At 43.5% G+C, this 26,683-nt stretch overlaps 1 protein-coding gene, 1 long non-coding RNA gene and 1 other non-coding gene across 3 annotated transcripts in view; 2 read left to right on the forward strand and 1 right to left on the reverse strand.

The window, feature by feature from the left end:
- Positions 1 to 500: 500 nt before the first annotated feature.
- Positions 501 to 6,593, reverse strand: LOC110134994 (uncharacterized). Its single transcript, XR_002313215.2, has 3 exons — positions 6,251 to 6,593; positions 4,849 to 4,999; positions 501 to 4,513 (listed from the first exon to the last, which is right to left on the reverse strand). It is a non-coding gene; the product is annotated as an uncharacterized lncRNA (long non-coding RNA).
- An 86-nt stretch (positions 6,594 to 6,679) lies between these two features.
- The window catches only part of ARG2 (arginase 2), a 33,421-nt gene continuing 13,417 nt past the window's right edge, over positions 6,680 to 26,683 (forward strand). The window contains exons 1-2 of the mRNA XM_020889771.2: positions 6,680 to 6,895; positions 7,818 to 7,890. Of these exons, the coding sequence (XP_020745430.1) occupies positions 6,785 to 6,895; positions 7,818 to 7,890 (184 nt within the window). The 5' untranslated portion in view covers positions 6,680 to 6,784. The remainder of the gene's footprint in view (positions 6,896 to 7,817; positions 7,891 to 26,683) is intronic.
- Positions 23,339 to 23,447, forward strand: LOC139035764 (U6 spliceosomal RNA). The gene has a single exon (XR_011488480.1). It is a non-coding gene; the product is annotated as a U6 spliceosomal RNA (small nuclear RNA).

A 26,683-nucleotide genomic window follows, 5' to 3' on the forward strand; every position in this document is an offset into this window, starting at 1 on the left:
AGTATGGAAAATTCTGTTTGGCTTTTTGATGCCAATAGGCAGCCAGTTCCCTCTTTGGTGTTAAAGGTCAGTCATTTCCCAAGCAGGAAAATCCCTCAGTGGAGTAAGGGGTGGGAGTCAATGGCAACTGTGTTTTCAGGAGGCTCTGCTTAAGTTTTTTTTTTTTTTATGTCTTTTTATGGCTCATATCAGATATTATTAAAATAATTTTCATACAACTTTGGTGGGCTCTTCATCTTTTTTTAAAAAGACCACACAATCCCTCTTTTAAATTTTATTTATATTTGGCTGCTCTGGGTCTTCTGGCTGCTCTTGCGGCAAGCGGGAGCTCCTCTCTAGTCATAGCAGGCAGGCTTCCACTGCGGTGGTTTCTCTGGTTGTGGCACCCAGTCTCAAGACCGTGGGCTCCGTATTTCTGGCATAAGGGCTTAGCACGCTTCCAGCATGGCATGTGGAATCTTCCTGGAACAGGGATTGAACCTGAGTCCCCTACGTGGGCAGGTGGATTCTTAACCACTGGACCACCAGGGAAGTCCCTATTCATTCTTTTAGAACTATCATTCTAGCACCACCATTCTGTTACTCTATATTGTATAATATATATTATATACATGTTACTCTAGTACACCATCCTCCTCCTCACCCAGGCTTTAAAACCTCTCCTAATCTGCAGCTCAGTACCCTGTTTTTCAGTTGCTCCATATTTTTAACCTCTGTCCCTCACCTCCCTGACTGCACTGGTTGACAAAGTTCTCCCTCATACATACTCTCTACCACATTACCTTATTTATCACACATGTTTTACTTATCATGCAGATCAATACCTACAATTCTCTGTCTCAAGGAGAGCTTGGACTCTTTATCACTGTACCCCAAGATCCTAGAACACTATCTGATAAAGTGGGAGCCCAAATATTTATTGACTCTCTCCGTCCACATTCATCATTGAAGTTCCAAACACCCTACAGATTCCTCCTGGAAAATCCTTAAGCTCAGCTTGAATGCCAGTTCCATGAGTTCTTCCCTGCCCCATAGAAGAGTGGTAATTACATCCTCAGAACTTTCACAGTATAAAGAGACATAACTTCTTTTAATCTTTTAAAGCTTTTTATTTTGTATTGGGGTATAGTCAATTAACAATGTTGTGATAGTTTCGGGTGAACAATGAAGAGACTCAGCCATACATATACATGTATCCATTCTCCCCCAAACTCCCCTCCCAACCAGGCTGCCATATAACATTGAGAAGAGTTCCATGTGCTATACAGTTGGTCCTTGTTGGTTATCCATTTTAAGCATAGCAGTCTGTACAGGGACATGAGTTCTTTTAAAACTCACTTATGATAAATAACAAGGTCCTACTGGATAGCATAGGGAACTATGTTCAATATTTTATAATAACCTATACTGGGAAAGAATATGAAAATATATGTATATGTATGTATAATCTGAATCACTTTTCTGTACACCAGAATCCAACACAACATTGTAAATTAATTATACTTCAATTTAAAAAGACACATATGTCATTTAGTATCTATTTATTCAATAAAAATTTATTGAACACCCCTCTGTACCAGGCACTGTGTTAAATGATAGTAAGACACTATTCAGGCTCTCAGAGAAGTTGCTCTCCAGGAGAAAGACAGCATCCTCTTAACGGATGATTGTAAGTCAGAGGCTGCAGCGAACCATGAGAGGAGTAATCAACGCTATTGATCTGACTTGGTTTTGGATTCTGCTTTTGACCACTTACTGTGACCCTAAGCAAAGGACTTCACCTTACCAAGTCTTGGTTTCCATATCTTAAATGGAGATAATACCAGTGCCTACCTCACTACATTGTGACGAAAATTTAAATAACACTTGCAACGCGGTGAGCGGGTATCTAGTTTATAGTAATCATCCAATAATGTTAGCTAGTACTGTCATGTCTAACTCAGCATTGGAGGGGCTGGAAAGGCCTCCTTGAAGAAGTGACTTCAAACTGAAAACCTGAAGAATGAGAAGGAACTAAGTAAGGGAAGGAAGGGAGGGAGGGAGGGAAAAGAAGTAAAGTCCTAAACAGAAAGAACAGTAAGGTGCAAAGGGCTTGGAGGCTGTTTGTAGTGCAGACCTGGACCAAGGACAAAGCGTTCTGATGTCCTTCGCGGCCCCAGCCTCTGCTCGCGCTAAAAGAGATTTCACACCTAAATTTCATTTGGCCTTTGATGGCAGCTGTTGGTCTGTTTTTACTTCTTTATCACTGATCAAGGCTAAAAATAAAATCCCCCTCTGTGTTGTGAGGGTGGGGGGAGTGATGAGTATGTGAGGGGCTCAGGCACCTCCCTCCACACAGGACTACTGGTTGGGCAGGCAGTGAGACCAGTCATTTACTCCCACGTCCCCTCTTCTATTCCCTTCACTTCAGGCTTTCTACTGAACCCAGGAATCCCCACTGCATGGTAAACAGACTGTTATGTCTTACCCTCCTTAGAACTCATCCTCGGCTTCCTTACCTGTATTGTATGAATTCTCCCAGCTCCAGGATGGAAAAGCAAAGAAAGAAGGGACCACATTTTCCCAACTCCCTAATGCAAATTCAGAAACATTAATCTTCTGCCTTTCTGTAAAAATTCTTTTTCTGAAGTTTATGCTCTTCACCGATGCCCCTGACATCTGACCCCCACCTACCAACATGACCCAAGTCACCGTGTTTCCTCTGCTCTGGACATTTGGGCTATATAGGCATTCTTGTTCTTCTGACCCACAAGCCGGTTTCAACTTAGGGCTATTGATCTTGCTGTTCCTATAAGTCTGAAAGGCTCTTTTCCTAGAACTTGTTATGGTAGCTCCTTATCATTCAGGTCTTTGGCTCAAATGTCAGTTTGGAGAGGCCTTTCTTGACCCTTCTCTCTAAAACAGTACATCTGGTTCCATTACTCTACATTATTTTTTCCATACCATTTACTGCCATCTGAAATTATGTATCTGTGTGTGTGTGTTCAGTCACTAAGTCACAACCGACTCTTTGCAATCCCATGGACTGCAGCACACCAGGCTTTCCTGTCCTTCACTCTCTCCCAGGAGCTTGCTCAATTATGTATCTGCTTAACTGTTTTCCCCACTAGAATGTAAGTACTGGGAGCGATGAGATTTTTTCTGTCATTGTCAACAACACATAGAACAATGTTTTTTTGTACTTTAAATATTGACAATATTTAAATGTGTTAAATATTGACAATAAATGAATACATGAATAGTTTAACTAAGAGGCTCTAAACTTTAGAGTCGGGCTAAGCAGGTGGCTTAGTAGTAAAGAATCTGCCTGCCAGTGCAGGAAATGCAGGAGACTCGGGTTTGATCCCTGGGTTTGGAAGATTCCTTGGAAGAGGTAATGATAATGCACTCCAGTATTCTTGCCTGGAAAATCCCCATGGACAGAAGAGCCTGGTGGGCTATAGTCCATGGGGTTGCAAAGAGTCAGACACAACTGAGTGAGCATACACACAGACTTTAGAGTCAAAAGGTGTGGTCAATGAGCTCAGCCCTTTGGAAATTTCCACTTACCGTATCAGAGCCCTAGACCAAGGACCATGAATAAGGGCTTCATAAAAGTCTAAGTTTTGTTCATTACCAAGCTCCTGTTATGTGCCAAGCACTGTACTCTGGAAAGGATCAAATGATGAACAGAAAGAGTCATGGTTCCTGCCTTTGAGAATTTGCAATTTAGTCCTCTCTGAGTTCCCTTTCTGCTGGTGCTGCTGCTGCTGCTAAGTCGCTTCAGTCGTGTCCGACTCTGTGCGACCCCATAGATGGCAGCCCACCAGGCTCCCCCATCCCTGAGATTCTCCAGGCAAGAACATTGGAGTGCCCTTAGATTTGTACTAAACAGTGGTGTGCTGGACACTGCTTTTAGCCACCTGTCGGAAAGATCTGCTGGAGCCGGAAATGGCGACCTGCTCCAGTATTGTTGCTTGGAAAATTCCATGGCCAGAGGAGCCTGGCGGGCTACAGTCCCCATGGGGCACGGTTCCCATGGGGCTGCAGAGAATTGGACATGACCGAGCGACTAAGCACACACAAGACCCTGTTGTCAAATTTTCAGGAATTTTGCAAGCCAGTTGTTAAACATTGCCATCATTAAAAGTCAAATTATATAAACTTACAAGTAAATCATAATAAAAACAAAGATATACTCAAAACTTTATGCCTGATTATTTTACTATATCTTACTTTTTTATGCTCTTGAGGTTATTTATGGTGATTGTATACATATGGTGAAAATATTTTATAAGCAGCACATTTTCCCAGTTTCATGTTCAGTGACATCACAATGGTAGCTTGAAATGATAGCCCTTGTGGAGTATTTACACGAGAAAGATCTCTCAACACCATCATCAGGTCTTACCTACTGACCACCCCCCCCCACCCCCCCACCTATCACCTCCAGCACACACTCCCAGCAATCTATCAAGGGATAGAGTATGTGTTGGTAGCCAGTGAATTGCAGAGGCAGAATCTCTAGGTCCTCCTACAAAGGAAGAAGAAAGAGAACCAGCTGATTTGGACCTGAGGAAAGGTCCAAGCGCTATGCTATAAAAGAGTACTACAAGTCTTAAAATAAATTTCTAAAATTTAATTCATTCTTTTATGTAATGTTAGAATATTATCTTTAATTACTTATTTTGAAAATAAATACCTATTTTGGAAATAAAAGCAGACCTTGTTATTTGAACTTTGGGTTTTAAAGAAATGAATTATAAAATATTTCAGATATATAAAATTAATAATTTTAAAATATAATAGTGATATAAAAATCTACTATTCACTCCCCTGATGTATAGTATTGTGGAACTAGTAATTTACCTGTGAGTAAATTGTAGGTGGTGGAAGACCAGTGAAAGTGACATGCAGGATTCATGCAATACTTTAGAAAATCAATCTGGTGACTCACAGTAGGTGCTCATGCGCTGAGGTTTCCAGGAAAACCTGAGGTAATCTGTGACAGTATTAACTTCTGAAAACATAGCAAGGGGGAAAAAATGGGTGGGTCGATGGGCAAGAAAAATGCACTTAGATAATTACAAGGATCCGCTCAAGTGTGACAAATCAGTGACTCCCTGACCACAACCCCATCCAGGCTCTCTGCACTCCCCCACCCTGGAGAACTTGTTTAAAACCCCAGGCCGTTGGCTCCCTACCCCAAGAGTTACTTAGCCAATAACGTTTGGGGGGGGTGGGTCAGACTCAGTAATTTGCATTTCTGCCAAGCATGCAAATATTGACCCTGCTGATCTGGGACAACACTTTCAAAACCACTGCCTCACAGTAATACTCTGCTTATTTTGCAAAGGCTTCAAAGACACCTCTTTCTAAACCAGCAGGGGGAGACAGGTATAAAATTTATCCTTTAAAAATAAAACCGCCTCAGGAATTCCCTGGTGGTCCAGTGGGAAAGATTCCGTGTTTTCACTGCCAACAACCGGTTGGATCCCTGGTCCCCTGGTCGGGGGGGACTATGATCCCTCACAAGCTCCCGCAGCGCAGCCAAAAAACAAAGAAACAAAATCTGCCTTATAGTACTAAAGCTCCTTGGAATTACGACATTGCCATGGAGACTTCTGAAATATTTTAGAGAGCTGCATGTAAGTTGGCATCAGGTGAAAACATTTTCAGGTATTTATATAAAAATTTATTTTTGATAGGAATAACGTCCAGATTTCTATAAATCATTCCTTACAAGTCATTCCTGTAAGACACTAATCATGGTTAAGGGGTTGGAATCTAGAGTCAGGTAGCTGCCTGCTTCCTGACTTTGGAAAAGTATTATCTTCTCTAATCCTGTCTCCACGACCTTAAAATAGTCCATACTTTATGGAATTGTTAGAGGGCTGAAAGTTCTTAGAACTTACGTCGGTTATTAGAATATTACTATTACAACTTTAAGTAGTTACTATCAGCTCTTTAGCCTCTCTAAAATTGAGAAGTAGTTCAGATACGTTGCTATGCTTGTTTTTTAATAATCGGTACTCCCGTTATTCAGATGAAGAACTGAAAACGCCTAGAAGGTAATTTATAAATCCTAATCTTCACATACAAAATACCTAAAATAGGTGGGTTTAACACGCCCCTCCCGGAGAGCTCTAATCTATATTGGATCTCCTAGCTTTTGACGCCCGAAGGAGGTGATAAGCACGTTTCCTGGACCTTGAGCTCTGAGATGAAACGGAGCCGATGGACACCAACTTGGTCTTGGCCAGGCACTCACATGGGGTTGGACCAAGTCCAGCCACAGCCAACTCTTCCGTAGAACTGGCATCTGCCAGGCGTGCATTTGTGCGAAGAGAGTCACGATGCTCGAGCCTACGTACGTGTTGGTTGGTTCGCATGTTCCGCTGAGTTCGCGCATTTGGGGGGTGGGGTGGGGGGCGGTGGCCGCTTCCCGCCAAGGGACACACCTCTCCGGGACCTCCTCCTTATTGGCTAGGCCCCCGATCTTGGCCCTGTGGCGTCAGCGGCAGGGGCAAGTCCTTGGCCCGAGAGCCCGAACCCGAGCCAAGTGACATCAGCGAGAGCAGGGGCACGGAGCAACAATGGGCGGGGCCTGCAGGAAGGTGTGCCGTGGGCTGGCTGGGGGCGAGGCGGTGGGGGCCTGGGCGGGGCCGGGCGGCGGTGACGTCACGGGGCGGGGCGGGGCGGCGCGCGCCGGTAGGCTTTAAGCTCTGCCGGCCCCGGCGCTCACCTCAGTAGGCGATCCGCACGCAGCAGACTTCTGGTTCTGCTACCTCCTGCGCTGCCCATCATGTCCCTGAGGAGCCACCTCTCGCGTCTCCTCCGGACGCAAGTGCACTCCGTCCGGAAGAAGTCTGTCCACTCCGTGGCTGTCATTGGAGCCCCATTCTCCCAGGGACAGGTGAGGACTGGGACCTGGCACTTTGGGGCTGGGTTCCTCTCCCCTCAACACCCACCCCCGGCACCCCCTCACTCGAGCCCCGGAGAAAATCGGGACCGGTGGAAAGAACGAGGAGGCGAGGAGAGGATGGGGAGAAACGGAGGGGGGATGAGGTGGTGGATTCCCGCGATTGGACACCGGGAGAGCACGTGGGATTTTTTTTCCCCGGGGTAGAAGATGGGAAAGGAGGGAGGGGATGGAGGGCACCCTGCGGTGCCCGGGGAAGCGGCCTGGTGGGTTTCTTCGGCCTCCCCTCCGAGGAGCGAGAGAGGGGTGGGTTCCCCTCGGGGTGATGGAGGAGATGAAAGACGGGAGAGGATTTCACAAAGGGGCTGGAGGAGGAGAAACCGAGGAGAATCCCCAGTGGAAAATCGAGGGCGGAGAGGCTAAAGAGAGCGACCGAGGATTTAAGCCTCCAGGGTCTATTCTCAGAAAGAGCGTTCACTGGAAAGGAAGTCGGCGCTTGTCTCTCCGGCGGCGGGAAGACTGAGGGGCTGTTTAGTCCTCTCTTCAATGAAAGAAACCTGCAGTCATGGAGAGCTCACTGATGGAGAAGCCAGGGCTCAGCCCAGGCCAGCGACGCACACACCCAGCAGCCAGATTCTGACCTGGCTCAGGCTCGGTCATCTCCGCCTGTCCTTCCCGACCCCGAGGGGCTTGGGAGGTTGATTTGAATCCAGTGGTTGTTGTCTCTCTCCTCCTTCCCTCCAAGTGTTTGAAATGACCAAAACTCAGATTAAAAGAATAAAAGGAAGGGCTGATGCTGTCACAGGTTTCCAGAGGGATCTGCTGGAAACTAAGAATACCATTGCAGACTTCTGTATTTTTTGTGGTCTAATTTTCAGTCATCTTCCCTCACATCTAGCTCTAATTTAACTTACAGAAAAGAAAAGGAGTGGAATATGGTCCTGCTGCTGTAAGAGAAGCTGGCTTGATGAAAAGGCTCTCGGATCTGGGTGAGTGGCTGAATTTTAGAAGTCTGAAGGATGTTAATAGGCCAGTTCAGAGTCTTATTCTCTTATATCCTGGAACTGCACGGTGTGCTTGGAAAGCGCTTTCCATCCTCCCTTGGATTTCACCTGCAGCTTAAGATCTATGGAGGAGTCTTCAGGCAAAGTCTTCTTGCAATAAAGAGCAAATGGAGAAGGCAAGGAGGTGGAGTGAGGCAGGACCTGGAACAAGTGCTGGTGACTGCAAAGTGGTGCTGAGGATGCTGGCTCCCTCTCCCACTGGAGAGTCAACCTTTCCTCGAAATTCTAGTTCTCCTAACTCAGTCAGAGGTCCTTCTGATTGATCCGTCTAACCAGTTTCCTGTCTTCATGTCATTTGTTTCCTCCTTAGTTTTAAGGACTTTCTATGACTGTAAGCAGAGACTTAGATCTGTGTTCTCCAGACTTCCCTGATTATGAAAATAACTTGGTTTACTTGTCAGAAACAGAGATTCCTTGGCTTCACTGAGGACAAATCTGATTTACTGGCTCTTAAGTGGGACCCAGGCATGTGCATTTTCACAGACAACCCAGATAATCAGAAGTAATATTGCTGTCTTGTAATCAGGATAGTGTTCTAAACATACAGAACCAGAAGTAAATCGCACCCACAGATATATGCCATTTGTCTAGTAATGGAAAAGCTTTTTAGTAACAGGGCACCAAATTCCAATACCCTTATGGTAGGAAGTTTCTTATATCGAACTCAAATGTTTCTAGCTGCTATTCAAGGCCATTTCCTCTATTATATTAGGACCATTCACATATCTCTTCTGGAGCTATAAAGTGCAAAAGGGCAGTAGGGAACTATAGGTCCTGGAGACAGTAATACAGAGGCTAGGTGGGCTACAAATCCCCTCCCCACGCTTGCTTAGAAATCTCTGCTGATCATTGAGTCCATTCCAGGGGTGGGTCATCTCCCTTTAAAACAGGATTAATGAACTCTCCGAAATCACCTTGAATTGAAGGGCCCTTCGTACACCTCTGGCTACATATGGATGTGGTATCTTGGTTTGAATATTGAAAACTTTTCTGTTAAATAATAGAGAACCCTACTGAAGAAGGAAGTATAATTGATCACTTTAATAACTTTCCAAGTTTACCACCAAAGATGAGAGAGAAGGTTTACTCTTCATGTGTCAACAAGTTACCTGATGGGAAGAGATCGTCCCCCTCTTCCTGCTTATAAATGAAGATGTGTGTACTTAGTCGATCAGTAGTGTCTGACTTTTTGCGACCCCATGGACTATAGCCCACCAGGCTCCTCTGTCCATGGGCATTCTCCAGGAAAGAATAATGGAGTGGGTTGTCATGCCCTCCTCCAGGGGATCTTCCCACCTCAGGGATTGAACCCAGGTCTCCCACAGTGTAGGTGGATTCTTTACAGTCTGATCCACCAGGGAACCCCATAAATGAAGATACTGTCTCTTTGAATCAGCTGTACATTCTTTCTTTTTAGAAGTGTCTTTTACACTGAGGAAAGCAATTTCTGCTAATCGCTATTTTTTAATACTGGGTAAACCTGCAGCCCATCTGGTAAACTGAGCCTAGCTTTGCTAAAATTGCCGGCTCATTCTATTCTGCCTTAAGAGACTCCTGACTGGAATCAATTGTAGCTTCTTACAGGGGAGGTTAGTAATACCCAGCGGCTGCTGCTGAATGAGGGGGAGGGGAACGTTTATAGCAGCTTCTCTCTCGCTCCTGGTTTGTAGACCTTCTTTCCGGCCACAGAGCCTGGTATTTTTCCACTCCAACCTGGGGAAGCCATTCTCCCTAAAAATTCCACTCACTCAAAAACTTCTTGTGTAAATTTCCAACCTAAAGTGGTGATGAAGCTTCAGTTTATTTGGTCTCCCCTTTAATTTTTTCCAGATATTTTTAGTTTTACACTTTATGTCCTTACCCTGTAGCTGATTGGCAGCCCGGTATTACAAGCAGTCTGAAATAGGATCTCATTGCATATTAATAAGATCGTGGCACTCAGCAGATTTCCAGAATGTGGTTTTGGCTAATCTCCAAGAAGATGCTGGAGAAAAGTAGCAAGAGGAGTTTTAAATGGCACTATTCTGAAACAGTTCCAAATAAGCAGCATGAGTCAAATTTCAAGGGAGAGAAGACCCGGGGAAAGGTAGCTCACAAATCTCTTTGTTCCTTGCCTTCTGCTCTGATGTCACAGGCTGCTGGTGTTGCCATGGCATCAGTTAAACTTCCTGTTCCCTTGAATGAATGTATTTGATTTTGTCTGAGTTTGTTTGTTCCTTTCCCTGGGCTTAGTTAGGCCATTCAGTGGTTCTTCTCTTGGGTGACCACTTTACTATATAAAGAGAGCCTGAGCGAAATGAAGAAGTAATTTCTCTGGCAAGGCTTAGGTGCAGGACCATTGCTCCTGATTCTAGTTAGTGCTTATGGTCATGGTAATTTGCACTCTTTCCTCCAGAAGGGGAATGAATGTTCTGTGGATAAGATAGTTATAAACAAACAGTTTGAGGTGTCTGTTATTCTAATTATGGTAATTTGACCCATCTGTGGCAAGGAGTGATGGCAGCCACTGAAACGACAGCCTAAATGTACTATGCTCCTGAGATCAGCCAAAGGTTCTGGGGCTCAGGAAGCCATTGTTCCCCTCAACTAGGCGAGGGACATTTATGCTTTTGTCCCATTTGGTGCTCCATCGGAGAGCAGGGCAGGAATCTCTGGTTGAGACCTAAGCATCTGGTTTGCTTCAGCAAGAACCAATAGAGAGCCTGAGATAGTTTAAACATAAAGATATCAGGGCTGTTTGGGACAGATTGCTATGTGAGTGCAGGGTCTGTGTGTGCTTTCAGTGTTTGGTAGAGAATGGTAGCCATCACACATTTAGTTGTATGCTAGTGATGCTTCAGCCTGGCTCCCATCCCACCATTGTACTGAAACTTCCCCAAGTAAGCTTACTGGTTTGTCAGCCTCTTTTTTGCTGGACCTCTGTACTATACATCACTTTATTCCTGAAATATCCTGTAAGCCAAGACACTGCTGTCTCCTGAGCCTTCTCCCCATTGCCTGGCTTCCTGGACTCCTTTGTGGGATCCTCCTCTTCTTCCCAACTCTCAAGTGCTCATGTCCCCAGTGTTCCTCCAGCTGTTTTCTGAGTAGCTTCATCTCACTGTCACAGATGTCTCAAAGGCAACAGGATGGAAACAAAATTCATTACCTCCCTCCCCAGTTTGGTCCTTGGTAGGGGAGCTAAGGTCCCACATGCTTTGTAGCCAAAAAGAATAAAAAACATAAAACAAAAACAATATTGTAACAAACTCAATAAAGATTTTTAAAAAGGTCCACATAAAAATAAAAAGATCCTGCATACCACTGTGAAGATTGACAGTCCCACATGCTGCACCTAAGACCCAGTGGAGCAAAATATGTAATTTTTTTTAAAAAGAGGATATTCAAAAAAAGATCCTTTATAATTTGACCCTCAACTAACCTCTTCAGACTTCTCTCCATCCACATTCTACTTCATTTTTGTTGTAACTAGGGTTGTGGGCACTTGACCTCGGCTCTACCAATAGAAACACCCATCCTAAACCTTGTCTTGATATTCTAGATGGAGCAGTAAAGATTTCATTCTGTGTGGGGCCATAGTGGCAACAGTTCCAGCAGTAGCTTTTCTGTCTGTGGGGTCAGCCTTGCAAACTGCAGTGCTTCCTACCTGCTAGTAGTGGAGTTGACAGCTGCAGTAGTATCTTCACTGGGAAAACCTGCATTGGAAAGGCAGAGTCTTAACCACTGGACCACCAGGGAAGTCCCAAGCCTAAAACTTGAAAACGTCATCAAGTTCCAGGCATGCCTGACTATGATAAACAGACCTACCTTAGTGTGTTAACTGTGACTTCTTAATAATTCTACATTCAGTGTTCTGTATCTTAAGCATGGTGTAGGTTATAGGAGTACATATGTTTGCCAAAACTCATTGCACTTAAAATGTCAACTAATATAAAGTATGCGTCAAAGCTGTTTAAACATTTCTAGGCTTATTCTTTTTTCCTTTTCATACTGTGCCTGGGGTTCTCAAGGCAAGAATACTGAAGTGCCATTCTCCTCCAATGGAGAGCCAACTCGTTGGAAAAGACCCTGATGCTGGAAAGATTGAGGGCAGGAGGAGGAGGGGTCGATAGAGGATGAGTTGGTTGGATGGCTTCACTGACTTGATAGACACGAGTTTGAGCAAACTCCAGGAGGTAGTGAAGGACAGGGAAGTCTGGCATGCTGCAGCCTACACAGTCACAGAGAGTTGGACATGACTTAGTGACTGAACAATAGGTTTATTTTTAGGATCAGCTTTTAGTCACTAAAAACTATAACAAGTTCACTAATTTGCATTGTGACTGTCTGCAGGTGTTAGTCACGTAGTCGTGTCCAACTCTTTGTGACCCCATGGACTGGAGCCTGCAATGCTCCTCTATCCATGGAATCCTCCAGGCAAGAATACTGGAGTGGGTAGCCATTCCCTTCTCCAGGGGATCTTCCTGACCCAGAGAAGGAACCCTGGTCTCCGGCATTGCAGGCAGATTCTTTACCATCTGAGCCACCAGGGAAGCCCACAGTTTCATTAATTTGTATATTCAAAAAATCTGAGCACTACTAAGCTTTAGGTACTAGAAATACAATAGTGAACAAAACAGAAATACCTGTTATCATGGAACTCTCATTCTAACGAGGGGTGGTTGGAAGCTGATATAATTAAAACATACAGTATGTCAGATGTAATGACATAAAGAAATAAATGAATGTAAGGGTTGGGGGATGGGGTAAGCATTGCAGATGTAGGTAAGAGGCTTCACTGAGAAGGGGTCCTGTGAGCAGACCTTTGGGAGATAAGGAAAGGAACCATGTGCATATCTGAAAGAAAAGCATTTTAGGAAGAAGGTAAGTGCAGTAAGTGAAGTGCAAAGACCCTGAGATAGAAAGGTGCCTGGAATGTTGAGGGAACAATAAGCTACTACTAAGGTCCTTCCAGTGGTTGTCCTGTGGAAAGGGGAGGGCCTTTCTACACTCTCATCTCCAGTTTTTCAAGAAAAGCCAGAAATCTGGGTTCTTATAGGAGATTTAAGAAAAACGTGATATTCATAAAAAGTAATATTGAGTCACAAAAAGGAATGAATTGCCAGTTCATGCTTCGAAATAGATAAATGCTGAAAGCATGATGCTGAGTGAAAGAAGGAAGAAGACCACATGTTGTATAAATCCATTTACATGAAATGTCCAGAGCAGGCAAATCTATATAGAAAATGATTAGTGGTTCCCAGGGACTCGGGAGAGAGAATGGGGAGTGACTGCTAATGGGTCCTAGTTTCTTTTTGGAGTGTGTTAAGCTTTTCTGGAATTAGTAATTTGCTAATGCCTGGCAAAAGCACACATCACTGATGAGCTTGAATATAGGCAAATCTATTATAGGCATTACTGGGTGGGATTTGGCAAATTTTAATGTAACTGTATCTTTCCTGGTTAGAAAAAGGCAGCACAGAATTTAACTTACATCTTATATTTCAAAGTTGTTTGATATCTAACCTTTATTATGTTCTGGGCACTGTGATAGGCTTTTGCTCTTATGGGATCCTTAATCTTAAGGGCAAATTATGACAGGATAGCTAGCATCAAAAATAAATAACAGTTATTGGTGAGGATGTGGAGCTATTGGAACCCTTGTACACTGTTGGTGGGAATATAAAATCTTTCAGGTACTATGGAAAACAGTATGGAATTTTCTCAAAGTTAAAAACAGTTAATAGAAGATCTACGAATTCTACTCTGGGCACATATTCAAAGGAATTGAAAAACAGGGTTTCGAAGAGATGTTTGTGTACCCATATTCATAGCTGCATGCTTCATAATAGCCAAACGGTGGAAGCAACCAAGCGTCCCTTAATGGATGAATGGCTAAACAAAATGCGGTACAAACATACAACAGAAAATTAGCCTTAAAAAGGAAATTGACATATGCTATAACATGGTGAACCTTGAGCATTATGTTAAGTGATATAAGCCAGCTGCAAAAAGACATATGTATGATTCCATTTATGAGGTACCTGGAGTAGTCAGATTCACAGGGGCAAAGTAGAATGGTGGTTCAGGGACTGGAAGAGGGAATGGAGAGAGATGGTTTAATGGGTACAGAATCTCAGGTTTACAAGAAAGAGTTCTGGAGATGGATGGTGGTGATAATTACCTAGCAATGTGAATGTACTTAATACCCCTTAAAAGTGATTAAGATGATTATTTTTATGTGTATTTTACCATAATTTAAATTTATGTGTATTTTATCACAATTTAAAATTTAAAAATGAATTAGAATATTCTAAGAACAAGGAAGTTCACTTGAGGTTGTAACTTCTTAGGGACATAATAATGCTGTATGATTGAAAATTTTTCAACTTGTTATTTAGCACACTGTCCTATAAATAAAACCTGAGAATGGAAAAAGTGTATGGCCTGAAGTTCATACAGTCAGCAGTAGAAGTAGTTGAGAGCTTCACAACTTGCCATATACAACCTAGCCCCTCAGTTGGGGCAGTCAGAACCTTTCTCGGTTCATCATGGCTGAATAAGCTGAGTGGCACCGTCATAAAGGTATGGTCCCCAGCTTCTTCTGAAATCCCTGTATTCCTCATGATGGCTATTTCAAACCTACCCACAATTCTCCTAACTTTCCAACTCAAATATGAACTCCCTTAACTTCTAGCTCTTCTCCCCATCATCCCCCCAGTCAGTTGTATCTACAAAGATGCTATGACACTCTCCTTAGAGGATGAGGTATTCAGTCCTTCCTGGGTAGGCAGGTACAATTGCGTGATGAAAGTCCCAAATAACAGTGCTTTAAGAAAAACAGTTCATTCTCCAGGAAATAGAGTCTAGAGAGAAGTCAGAGCTGGTTTGGAGGCCCAGTTCCTTGACATTCAGACCTAGATTCTTATCTTGCTGCATTACCAGCAAGGCCTCTATATAATGGTCCCTTAAGGCTGTGGCCTCATTTCTGGTGGCAGGATGGGAGAATGAACCAAGAAGTGGGCAGAGGGAGAACCTGCGCTTTCCCTTAAGGGAAGTTCCCAGGACATTGCTGGAGGGTGCCTCTGCTTATCCTCTTGGCCCCAGCATCTCACATGGCCACAGCCAGTTGGAAAGGAAGATGTTTCAACATTTAGTCTATTTAGGGGGTCACACCTCAGCTATTAATAAATTCTTTCTGGAGGAAGGGAAGAGCAGATGCTGGACAAGTGATTCTCAGCCATGCAATCTCCCTGTGGTCTAGAGCCTGTCCCTTTCTACTTCCCAAGTGTCCTTGTTCAAGCACTTAGCCCTTCTTTCCCTTGTTTCTCAGCACCTCTCTACTAACCTGTCCCTTCAATAATTCAGTGCAAATCTTACCCACCTTCCACCCACTATCTGCCAAATGTAGCCTTCTAGCCCTTGTCCAGATATTTTGCTTCTCTTCAGAGTCGCTGTCTTGGCTTCCCCACTGCCTTTTAATACATCTCCTTGCTATAACCTGGTGTCCTGGGCCATCACTGCAATGAAACTGAATTTTGCTAAGGTCTCTGATCTCCTACTTTCTAATATGGTGGATTCTGCAACATTCACATTTGACACTATTAACCATGCCATCCTTATTGAAACTGACACCACCCTCTTCTACTTTTAATTCTTCGGGTTTCTTTGCAATATTCTCCACTGTCTACATGGTGGTATTCCTCAGGGTTATTGCCCTTGATCCTCTTGCTTTATGCTGCCTTGGTTGGCAGTTTGTCCATTTCCATGGCCTTCCTGGTACTTGTACATTGATGCCTCCAGAGCTTTATCTCCAACACTTAAAATTCCCTTTCCTTCCAGCTCCAAACTTATATACCAGCTGGCTTCCGTGTATCTTAACTTTTTTATTATGGAAGTGTTCAAACATAAGAAAAGTAGAGACGGTAACATAATGAATTTGATGTCTATCACCTAGTACCAATTATCCATACCTGGCAATGTTTCTCATCCCACCTCCATAACTTTTGAAGCAAATAACAGACATCATATTTTTTCATCTGCAAATATTTCATTGTATTTCTTCAAAATTTGAGAAAGCTTTAAAATTAACTACAATACTTTATTGCATCTAAAATAAGTTAGTATCAAATACAGAGTATCAGGGAAATATAATTTAAAAGAATTTCTCAACTGAGAACCTGTCCACAAAGGTGGTAGAGAAGGAAAACAGTTTATTTTTGAATAAGCATTAAATCAGGCAATCTGATGAAAAATTACAAAGATAAAGAAATCTTACTCTTTTCTATAGCCAAGCAGGTGCAGTACAATCCATGTTTTCAAGACTAATAACTAAGTCCTCCAGTTAGAAGCCTTTGATAGTTGACCTTATGTCACAGGGTCCCAGGTGGCACTAGTGGTAAAGAACCCACCTGCCAATGCAGGAGACGGAAGAGACTCAGGTTCAATCGCTGGGTCAGGAAGATCCTCTGGAGGAGGGCATGGCAACCCATTCCAGTATTTTTGCCTGGAGAATTCCGCAGAGGAGCCTGGTGGGCTCCAGTCCATGGGATTGCAAAGAGTTAGACACGACTGAATCAAGTTAGCATGCACACAGTTATATCACATGTTCAGTTCAGTACAGTCGCTCAGTCATGTCCAGCTCTTTGCGACCCCATGAACTGCAGCACGCCAAGCCTCCCTGTTCATCACCAACTCCCGGAGTTTACCCAAACTCATGTCCATTGAGTTGGTGATGCCATCCAAGCTTCTCATCCTCTGCCATCCCCTTCTCCTCCTGCCCTCAATCTTTCCCAGCATCAGGGTCTTTTCAGATGAGTCAGCTTATTGCATCAGGTGGCCAAAGTATTGGAGTTTCAGCTTCAACATCAGTCCTTCCAGTGAATACCCAGGACTGATCTCCTTGCAGTCCAAGGGACTCTCAAGAGTCTTCTCCAACACCACAATTCAAAAGCATCAATTCTGCGCTCAGCTTTCTTTATAGTCCAACTTTCACATCCATAAATGACTACTGGAAAAAATATCATATGTAACTCATCCTAACTTTATCATCAAACTTGGAGGGACTACTTTAGTTGACTGGCTTTATCTGGAGGGGAAACAAACATCTCACATCTTAACGTGGGAGGTAGTTTTTTGGCAAATTGAAGCAAGGAGCCCACCATCCATGCCCTTAGAACTGGGAGGTTAAGACCCTAGATGTTTGCATTTCAAAAAGTGGTTCCCAGCTCCTTGAGGAAACATTCCTAAATTATGAGGCCTATTTAGTCTGTAAAGATTACTTGCATGTGAAAAGGACAGAGAAAGAAATTCTGAAACACAGGGAGGGGAAAAGTCTACCCTTATTTTCAACAGGGATAATCAAGTCTGTTTTCAATTTGCATCTGTCTTTACACAGTTAAGATTCACAGTGCCCAACTGATTTATACTTGTGGTTGATCTGTAGAGGAAACTAGGTCATTTGTAGAATCTCTCAGCTTGGATTTTGCAGATGGCATCCTTGTAGCATTCTATGACATGTTTTTTGTCCTCTATATTTCCTGTCAACTGTTTACTGAATCTAGATTCTTGGTCAAATTCAGGTCCAGCTTTTTGGGTTTTTTCCTGGCAGTTCTGCTTCTTGTGCTCAGTTACGTATGACTCTTTGTGGGCCCATGGACTGTAGCCCACCAGATTCCTCTGCTCGTGGAATTTTCCAGGCAAGAATACTGGAGTGGGTAGCCATTTCCTTCTCCAGGGAATCTTCCCAACCCAGGGATCAAACCTAGGTCTCCTGCATTGCAGGCAGATTCTTTACCATCTGAGCCACCAGGTGACATGTTTTCATTCAAAGTGATGTCATCAGTCATTGAATACTCTGAACCTTTAACTTGTTGAATTGAGCCTTTAATTTGTTGAATTGAGCCATTAACTCGTTCCTGTGTATGATCACCAGGATAGTCTCTAACACCCCAATGTCAGTGCATCCAAAACTGAACTTACCATCATCTCCACTCCCTTCCCCTGTGCTTTCTTATCTCTGGTGGTAGCAGAGCCAGAAGGCTGGAGGGCAAACCCTTTCTCCCCCATAGCCCTCTTAAGTATTGCTGGAATCTTGTCAGTTCTCTCCCACCGCCTTGTCTTTATAGGCCCTCTGGCGGCTGCTCTTCTGCAGGCCAGGCAGTTTTCCAGAGGCCACCAGATCTACAGTGCAGATTTGGTCTGTCACCTCCTGACTTGAACCTTAGTAGCTCCTACTGCATATAGGACCTGAACCCTGCCTCTTCCTGCCTCATCTTTCTGCAGTCATCCCTGATGGTCCCTGGGCATTGTTGTGTAGGCCTGAAGGCATAATGTGCCTTTTCTGCTTGGCAAGCCTTTCTCCTTTTATTCCTGGCTAAAATCTTCAAGATTCAGACACCAATTCTTCTGAGATGCCCTCTTGGCTCATCCTGGGCCTGAGTCAGCACCTTCTCGTGACTCTTTCCATCACACCCTGTGTATGACGGCGTCATCACAGTTAGCACCGGTCTGTACTTTCACCGCCTGTCTTCTGACCAGGCTGTGAGCATCCTGAAGGCTGCAGCCAGGCGCACAGTCAGCACACAGTCAGCTTTTGTTAAAGGAAGAAATAGGGCGAAGCATTCTAGCTATCTTCTGGAACTTTATTCCCATCGTGACCCATGGGATTTTCCCGGATCACAACTTCCTTTCTCTCAAAATGGTTTGCTCCTCAGAAGCGCCCTGGTTTCCCAGATTTTTTATATGCATGACAATAAATAATATATCAAATTGATATATTATCAGAGTATATATATTAATCTATATATCTGCCATGTATCAAATTGTTTAATTCTTACAAGGTGTTGGGCTACCAGTTGAATGAACTTAGTCACGCTAAGTGTTGGTAAGCAGTGATGACCAGTTTTTGCCTCCTTTTCTGAAACATGCTTGGTTTTAATCTAGAACCTAAGCATCCAATGATGACTGCTTCAAGTAAGGCTGACCTCTAGTTGCTTTAGACAGAAGTGGCATTATTCCTTTCATATCCAAGACAGTACCGTTCAGAGGCCTAGAATCTAAGAGATTACCATGTTTAGTTTAAATAACTTGGCGCTTGAATAAATTTACTTGTCCTCTTTATTAATGAGCAAGCTCTCCTGGTGGGGAGGGTGTATTCCTGTAATAGATGTAGTAATGCTAAGATTTGATGAGAAGATAGAAAGCATCTTTCTGGCTCCCTCCTCTATCCCAAGAAACCAGAATTACAGAATAGGAAAAGAAATAGAAAATACCTTCCTGTGTGACTGAAAATTGAGTCACAGTAGGATGTGGCATTGTGGTTAGGGTTTTCAGAGAATCATTGTCCCAAGTGAAATTGGCGGTGCCTTTATATTCTTTTATAGGGAAGGTAGAAAGTTTGAACTGTGTGTGAGCGCTGGACTCCTTAGGAGCCATTGTGATGAGAAACCAATGGGCCTGTGTGTATTTGCTACTTCTCACCGAAAACTCTTGTTCTTCTCAAAATGACATAATCATATTACAAACAAGTTTTGGGAAGTCTTAAGTTACACCATCTATTGTGAGGAAAAGGGTAGGGTGGAGAGAAAAACCACAAAGATGCCTCATCCAGTTGAACTAATACAATGTGCCCTTAGCGTGTGTAGGCTTTTCCTTGTTCAGTTCAGCTCAGTCGCTCAGTCGTGTCCGACTCTTTGCGACCCCATGAGTCGCAACACGCCAGGCCTCCCTGTCCATCAGCAACTCCCGGAGTTTACTCAAACTCATGTCCATCAAGTCGGTGATGCCATCCAGCCATCTCATCCTCTGTTGTCCCCTTCTCCTCCTGCCCCCAATCCCTCCCAGCATCAGGGTCTTTTCCAATAAGTCAACTTTTCCTTGTTACCTTATTTTAACTAACGACTGTGTGAGGGTGGGACACACTTAGAGACTGAACTTGGTTAGAGATCTTGACTTTTCTGGGGAGTCAGGGGCCAAAGGACAGTGATTCTTTCCTTTGCATCTGTTATGACCACATTAGCCACCCTGGCCACCTGGTCTTCATGCATGTGCTTTCGAATTGTGTGGAATGTGGTCGGTCTGGTTTGTTGAGGTTCCTTGGGAAACTCACTGGGATGCTAGCCCAGGTCTGGGGCAGGGAGCTACACATCTGGACTGGTTTACTGGCAGAGCCTTAGTAGTCACTCACCCTTACAGTCCTTCCTGGAACAAGGTGAAGCATCAAGAATTTAAAAATGAAAAAAGATCACATATTCTGAAGAGCAATATTTTAGCCCCAGGGATCATTGCTATCTCTTTCTGTGGTTAGATATTGAAGTAGCTTGAGGTCTTGTCAGCATGTTAACAGATCTTTTTCTCAGAGAAGCTTAACAGTCTTGTTTGGAACGAGGGAAAGTGGTTATGTTGCAGTGACTTGTGAAGCCAGAGGAACCCTCCTCTTCTCTCTGCCCCTGCCTGTGTTGGAATCAGGCTGCCATCTCTCTGTTGAAGATCTGAAGACTGCCCGAGAAAGCTGAGCTGGCTGGCTCACTGTGGTCTAGAAGTGCCTGGAGGGTTGACATCAGCTGGGTACAGAGGGGCATACATTACTAAGCCTATTCTCAGCAGGTGATGCCCTGTTCTCCTTCGGCAAGAAGTTCAGATGTAGCTGGAAAACCAATTTGCAGGAAACAATATAAATATGAATATAACATAATATAAATATAAATGGTGTTGCAAGTCATCTCTTGTTACATGTCTTGAGCCAAACTTTCGAGCTTGTTTTGTGTTGGGGTGTTTTTACACCAGGAACCCAGTCATGCACAGGCATCTAGTAACCACGTCTATCAGCTGACCTTGAGGTTAAGCCCGGTATGTGTTAGGTGGACGCGTCTGAAGTGACCAGCCTGGATGCCGGGATTAGCCTTCAATCCTCGAGCCCCCTGTGCTACTCTCCCTGGCCTTCCTCAGCTGTGGTCTTAGAGTAGCAGCGTAACTGTTTTCAATAAGTTGGTCTTCCAGGTACAGCTTTGAGGTTCTAAGAATTAGCAGGTGCAGTCCTTTTAAAATACCAGGAATTCCCTTTCTGTGGGATGAAATCTGCCATGTACAATATATGAATCTGTAACTTTAAGGGCCACCAGTGTTCTCTTGGCACCAAATGAGAACTCAGAGTCTTTGTTTTTCTGCACGTTTCACTGACTCATTATTCCTGACAAATCATAAGCTCTCATCCTATTCAAGGACAGTTCAAAAGACTGTACACTAATGGACTCTCGGGCTTCCCAGGCGGCTCATCTGCCTGCCAAGCAGGAGACATGGGTTCAATCCCTGGGTCGGGACGATCCCCTGGATGAAATGGCAGTCCACTCCAGTATTCTTGCCTGGGAAATCCTGGACAGAGGAGCCTGGCAGGTTATAGCCCATGGGGTCGCTAAAGAGTTGGACACGATTTAGCGACTAAACAACAGCACAACAACAATAGACTCTTAGCTTTTCTCCAAGTCTAATATTCTGCCAATCGGCTACCTGTGGTTTGCTATACTCACCCATGTGTCAACCCACTTCAATACCCATCTCTCTTGACTGGCTGGAGGCCTTGGGAGCAGCTAAAGCTACCTGTAAGTACAAGTAGAGCAGCAGAGAGAACGGGGTCCCCCTCTTCTGTAGGAATGCCTGCTCACTCATAACATTCTTATCTGATCTCTCGCCAAAGGAGGAGTCAGGCATGCTCTGAACTGTGGGAGCCATTTACCTTTGCTGAATTTCTTCTGCAGTATGTGGATGATGATACCAACGGAGGAAGTAGTGAGGATTAGCAGCTCTCCGTGAAGCATCTAGCCAGCACTACATGGTAGGCAGAGAGAGACAAGTTGTGCTCCTTCCCCTTGTTTCCTGTCACTGGCTTCTTTCAGGGGTTCACTGGTGATGAGGGCCCTGAAGCAGAAGTGCTGTTTGCAGACATTGCTAAGGTCAGATAGGGCTCTTTTCATTTCTTCCGGTTGCATCATTCTGTGGATGCCCTTGTGTTCTCGTTCCACTCCGATGGAACCTGAGAGGTTTATCAAGGCCAAAGGTAACATCCAGGCCTAAAGATCAGAGTAGTAGTCAGTGTATTTTTATTTCCAGCACTGGGGAGAAAAGCAATGAGGCGGTGCCAGTATACATAGGGCTTGACTTTTTTCCCCACTGCAAATGAAAAATGAGAGCCCTTTCCAGTTGGTTCCAGATCTATTTGATATGAGAGCTTCCTTGGAAGTTTCGGGTTTATTTCATCTTACAGTACCTTCTAAAAGAGGAAAGAGCAGCAATGGAATATTGTGTCTCTTCCAATTTAGACTTGCAGATGAGTTGACCTGAAGCACAAAAGATTTGAGAAGAGAGAGCTCCCTCCAGCATGGTAGCTATTCCATGTTATAATATGTGCAGTTTTCACTATTATTCCAAGATTCATTAAAATTGGTGAAACCATTTCTTGTTTTTTGAACCAGAAAAGTTGCCATTAGCACTCAAATTAATTGCTTTAACTTTACTCAGTTCATCCTGCTCTTAAAAAAATTAACCTCCCATCAACCTCTCTGCACCTCAAAAACAGCCTATGGGTCATAATTTATGTTCCCTATAACTTCATATTGCTTAGCTCCAATATGCAGACATCTCATTCCTATTAAATTTTCAACTGTTCCCAAACAAGGCATACATTTCTTCTTTCAGGTTCTCATTTTCTTTAGAAACCAATCTTAGGCTCTGTTCCCCTAGTCGTTTGGGTGTTACAATGCTACTGGTGCAGTAGGCATTATAGGAGAAAGCTGCGTCAGGCTGCATCAGGATGGCATGGTCCCCTCACTGATTCTGCTCTGTAATGAACTGGAACAGTTAAGATCAGCAGCATAAGCTTTCATATTTTGAGTTCTTAATCACTTAAAGATTGTGGCAGTGGAATTAGAAAGTATTCACTGTGGCACAGATTTAGCTGTCTGCCAGAATCCAGTCTTGTCCTCTTCTGGATGTGAAAACCTAGTTTGCTGGCCAGTGCCATCTGAGCAGGAATGATGTGCCACTTCTAGGCTGGGGCCTTTAAAAGCAGAGGTGTGGCTTCTTAGTGCCTTCTCCCTCTCCACCTGCCTTGAACCTGGGGAGACTTAACCTTAGCCATACAAGACGACAAGATCCTAAGTGTGGCAGACCCACGAGCCAGAAGGAGTCTGGTTTCTGACTCATATAGAGGAAAGCTGCTTGCTGACCTAGAATATTGAACCCTGGATACTTAAATGAACAAGAAACCAATCTAACATATATATGTATGGCTGAGTCCCTTCATTGTACACCTGAAACTATCACAACATTGTTAATTGACTATACCCAATACTAAATGTTATTTTTGTGTTAAAAATATATATAAAAAGAGAATATTATGGTGCTTGCTTCAGCAGCACATATACTAAAAAACTGGAACAATTCAGAGAAGATTAGCACGGGCTGTATGCAAGGAAGATGTGCAAATTTGTGAAGTGTTAAAAACAAAGCAAAGAACACCATGGATTTTGTTTAGGGATAAAGGTCTATAAGGACAGATTAGTCAAACTTGGAGAATGGGATAAGGGACTCTCACCATTTGACATTTCCTTGACGATTTTATAAAAATTTCTATTGTCAATTAGGAAGGAAAACAACAATAGAATAACAAAATTTTCTGGTACAAAATTCACTCATTGTAGAAGCCCTTCCTTGTCTACCCGATCCTCCCTGAATTTCCTTTCACTTCTTTAGCATTCACTGTCCCTAGTCCTTACCTGGACTTTATTGTGGAAATCCAGGAGCAGAGTTGGGAGTCATACAGGGTGGGCCACTCAGGAAGGGCCCTCAAGGTATTAATCCCTTCAAGGGGTCTGGCCCTCAGCTTTGTGGATCCAGGAACAGAAGTCTTTAAGTGTGCAGCAGTTTATCAGGCTTTCACACCCAGAGACTGATGCTAACCATGATGTATAAACCCAAATGCCCATCTGTGCGTAATTACAGTGAGCAATGGTCCTTCTGACATCCACTGTCAGGAAGTCCTCTTGCTGGTATGAGGGCAGCTGGGAAACTAACTGAGTAAGCAAAAGGCTGTTTGGCAAGCAAGGAATCAGAACCCACCATCCAGGATGTGAATTAATCTGGTGATTCACTCCACAGTTACACGTTTAATGACCAAAATCCTTCTATGAAATTCAGTCTCTCTGCCATGGAGAGTGTTGCTTTTAAGACTGCCAGATTCTCTTAAAGTTCCTTTTTAGGCTTTCTGCAGCTTTATTCTGCTAAGTAAACAATAGTGAGCCCAGTTAGTACTGTTTCTGTCCCACTTACCGAAGCCTACATTCTATATTCCATGATTGGACTTGAGCGTTCCTCAAGTTCTGTCACTTAACCACTAGGCTGATCACTTTAGTTCTCATTATTTCTTATTGGCTATGGGAGGATTAAAAGAGTTAGTCTTCAAAAATTAGTATTAGCATTATTTACTTAGATTATAAACCCTTTCTAATTAGACACCTAACATAAAACACCTAGGAAGAGCCTAAATGCTTGATGTGGTTTAAAGAGATGCTGAGATAAACATGGATAGGGAAGTTAAAGGGGCTTCCCAGGTTGTGCTAGTGATAAAGAACAAGCCTGCAAATGCAGGAGACTTAAGAGACATGGGTTCGATCCCTGGGTTGAGAAGATCCCTTGGAGAAAGGCATGGCAACCCACTCCAATATTTTTGCCTGGAGAATTCCATGAACAGAGGAACGTGGCGGACTACAGTCCACAGGGTTGCAAAAAGTCAGATATGACTGAAGCGACTTAGCACTGGAGCACTGGAGAGAAGTTAAAACATCCAAGTATAGGCACTGCCATAGAATCTGTCCAGCACAAGACTGTCTTGCAACAGTGGCAAGACCTAATATTAACTTGAAAGTTAATGCTTCATTTCTCTTAAATCCAAAGTGTCCTTCCATATTTTGAGATTCAGTAAAGTACATAGTGACCTTCAGTTCAGTTCAGGCACTCAGTCATGTCCAACTCTTTGTGACCCCATGGACTGCTGCACGCCAGACTTCCCTGTCCATCACCAACTTCCAGAGTTTGCTCAAATTCATGTCCATTGAGTCGGTGATGCCATCCAACCATCTCATCTGCTGTTGTCCCCGTCTCCTCCTGCCTTCAGTCTTTCCCTGCATCAAAGTCTTTTCCAGTGAGTCAGTTTTTCACATCAGGTGGCCAAAGTATTAGAGCTTCAGGTTCAGCATCAGTCCTTCCAATGAATATTCAGGACTGATTTCCTTTAGGATTGACAGGTTTCATCTCGTTGCAGCTCAAGGGACTCTCAAGAGTCTTCTCCAATACCACAGTTCAAAAGCATCAATTCTTTGGCTCTCAGCTTTCGTTATAGTCCAACTCTCACATCCATACGTGACTACTAGAAAAACCATAGCCTCGACTACACGGACCTTTGTTGGCAAAGTCATTTCTCTGCTTTTTAATATGCTGTCTAGTTTGGTCATAGTTTTTCTTCCAAGGAGCAAGTGTCTTTTAATTTCATGGCTGCAGTCAACCATCTGCAGTGATTTTGGAGCCCAAGAAAATAGTCTGTCACTGTTTCCATTGTTTCCCCATCTATTTGCCATGAAGTGATGGTACCAGATGCCATGTTCTTTGTTTTTTGAATGTTGAGTTTTAAACCAGCTTTTCACTCTTCTCTTTCACTTTCATCAAGAGGCTCTTTAGTTCCTCTTTGCTTTCTGCCATAAGGGTGGTGTCATCTGCGTATCTGGGGTTATTGATATTTCTCCTGGCAATCTTGATTCCAGCTTGTGCTTCATCCAGCCTGGGATTTCGCATGATGTACTCTGCATATAAATTAAATAAGCAGGGTGACAATATATAACCTTGACATACTCCTTTCCTAATTTGGAACCAGCCCATTGTTCCATATCCAGTTCTAACTGTTGCTTCTTGACCTGCATACAGATTTCTCAGGTGGCAGGTCAAGGTGGTCTGGTATTTTCATCTCTTGAAGAATTTTCCACAGCTTGTGATCGACACAGTCAAAGACTTTGGCATAGTCAATAAAGACGTGGATTTTTTTCTGGAATTCTCTTGCTTTTTCGATGATCCAATGGATGTTGGCAATATGATCTCTGGTTCCCCTGCCTTTTCTAAATCCAGCTTGAACATCTGGAAGTTCTCAGTTCACGTACTGTTGAAGCCTGGCTTGGAGAATTTTGAGCATTAGTTTGCTAGCATATGAGATGAATGCAATTGTGCAGTAGTTTGAACATTCTTTAGCATTGCCTTTCTTTGAGATTGGAATGAAAACTGACCATTTCCAGTCCTGTGACCACTGATGAGTTTTCCAAATTTGCTGGCATATTGAGTGCAGCACTTTCACAGCATCATCTTTTAGGATTTGAAATAGCTCAACTGGAATTCCATCACCTCCACTAGCTTTGTTTGTAGCAATGCTTCCTAAGGCCCACTTGACTTTGCATTCCAGGATGTCTGGCTCTAGGTGAGTGATCACACCATCGTGGTTATCTGGATCATGAAGATCTTTTTTGTATAGATCTTCTGTGTATTCTTGCTACCTCTTCTTAATAGTGATCTTATGTCTTTTTTCTTTTTAAAGACTTTTAAGAAAATTTTTTATAGTTGTTTTATTTGGTTACTTTTTTTTCTCTTGGTTCCCAGTATCTTTGGTCTGTTTTCATATTCTACCTCCAGAACCTTTCTTTCTTAT

This window comes from Odocoileus virginianus, chromosome 6 (assembly GCF_023699985.2).
Source record: "Odocoileus virginianus isolate 20LAN1187 ecotype Illinois chromosome 6, Ovbor_1.2, whole genome shotgun sequence".
In the NCBI taxonomy this organism is placed as follows: domain Eukaryota; kingdom Metazoa; phylum Chordata; class Mammalia; order Artiodactyla; family Cervidae; genus Odocoileus; species Odocoileus virginianus.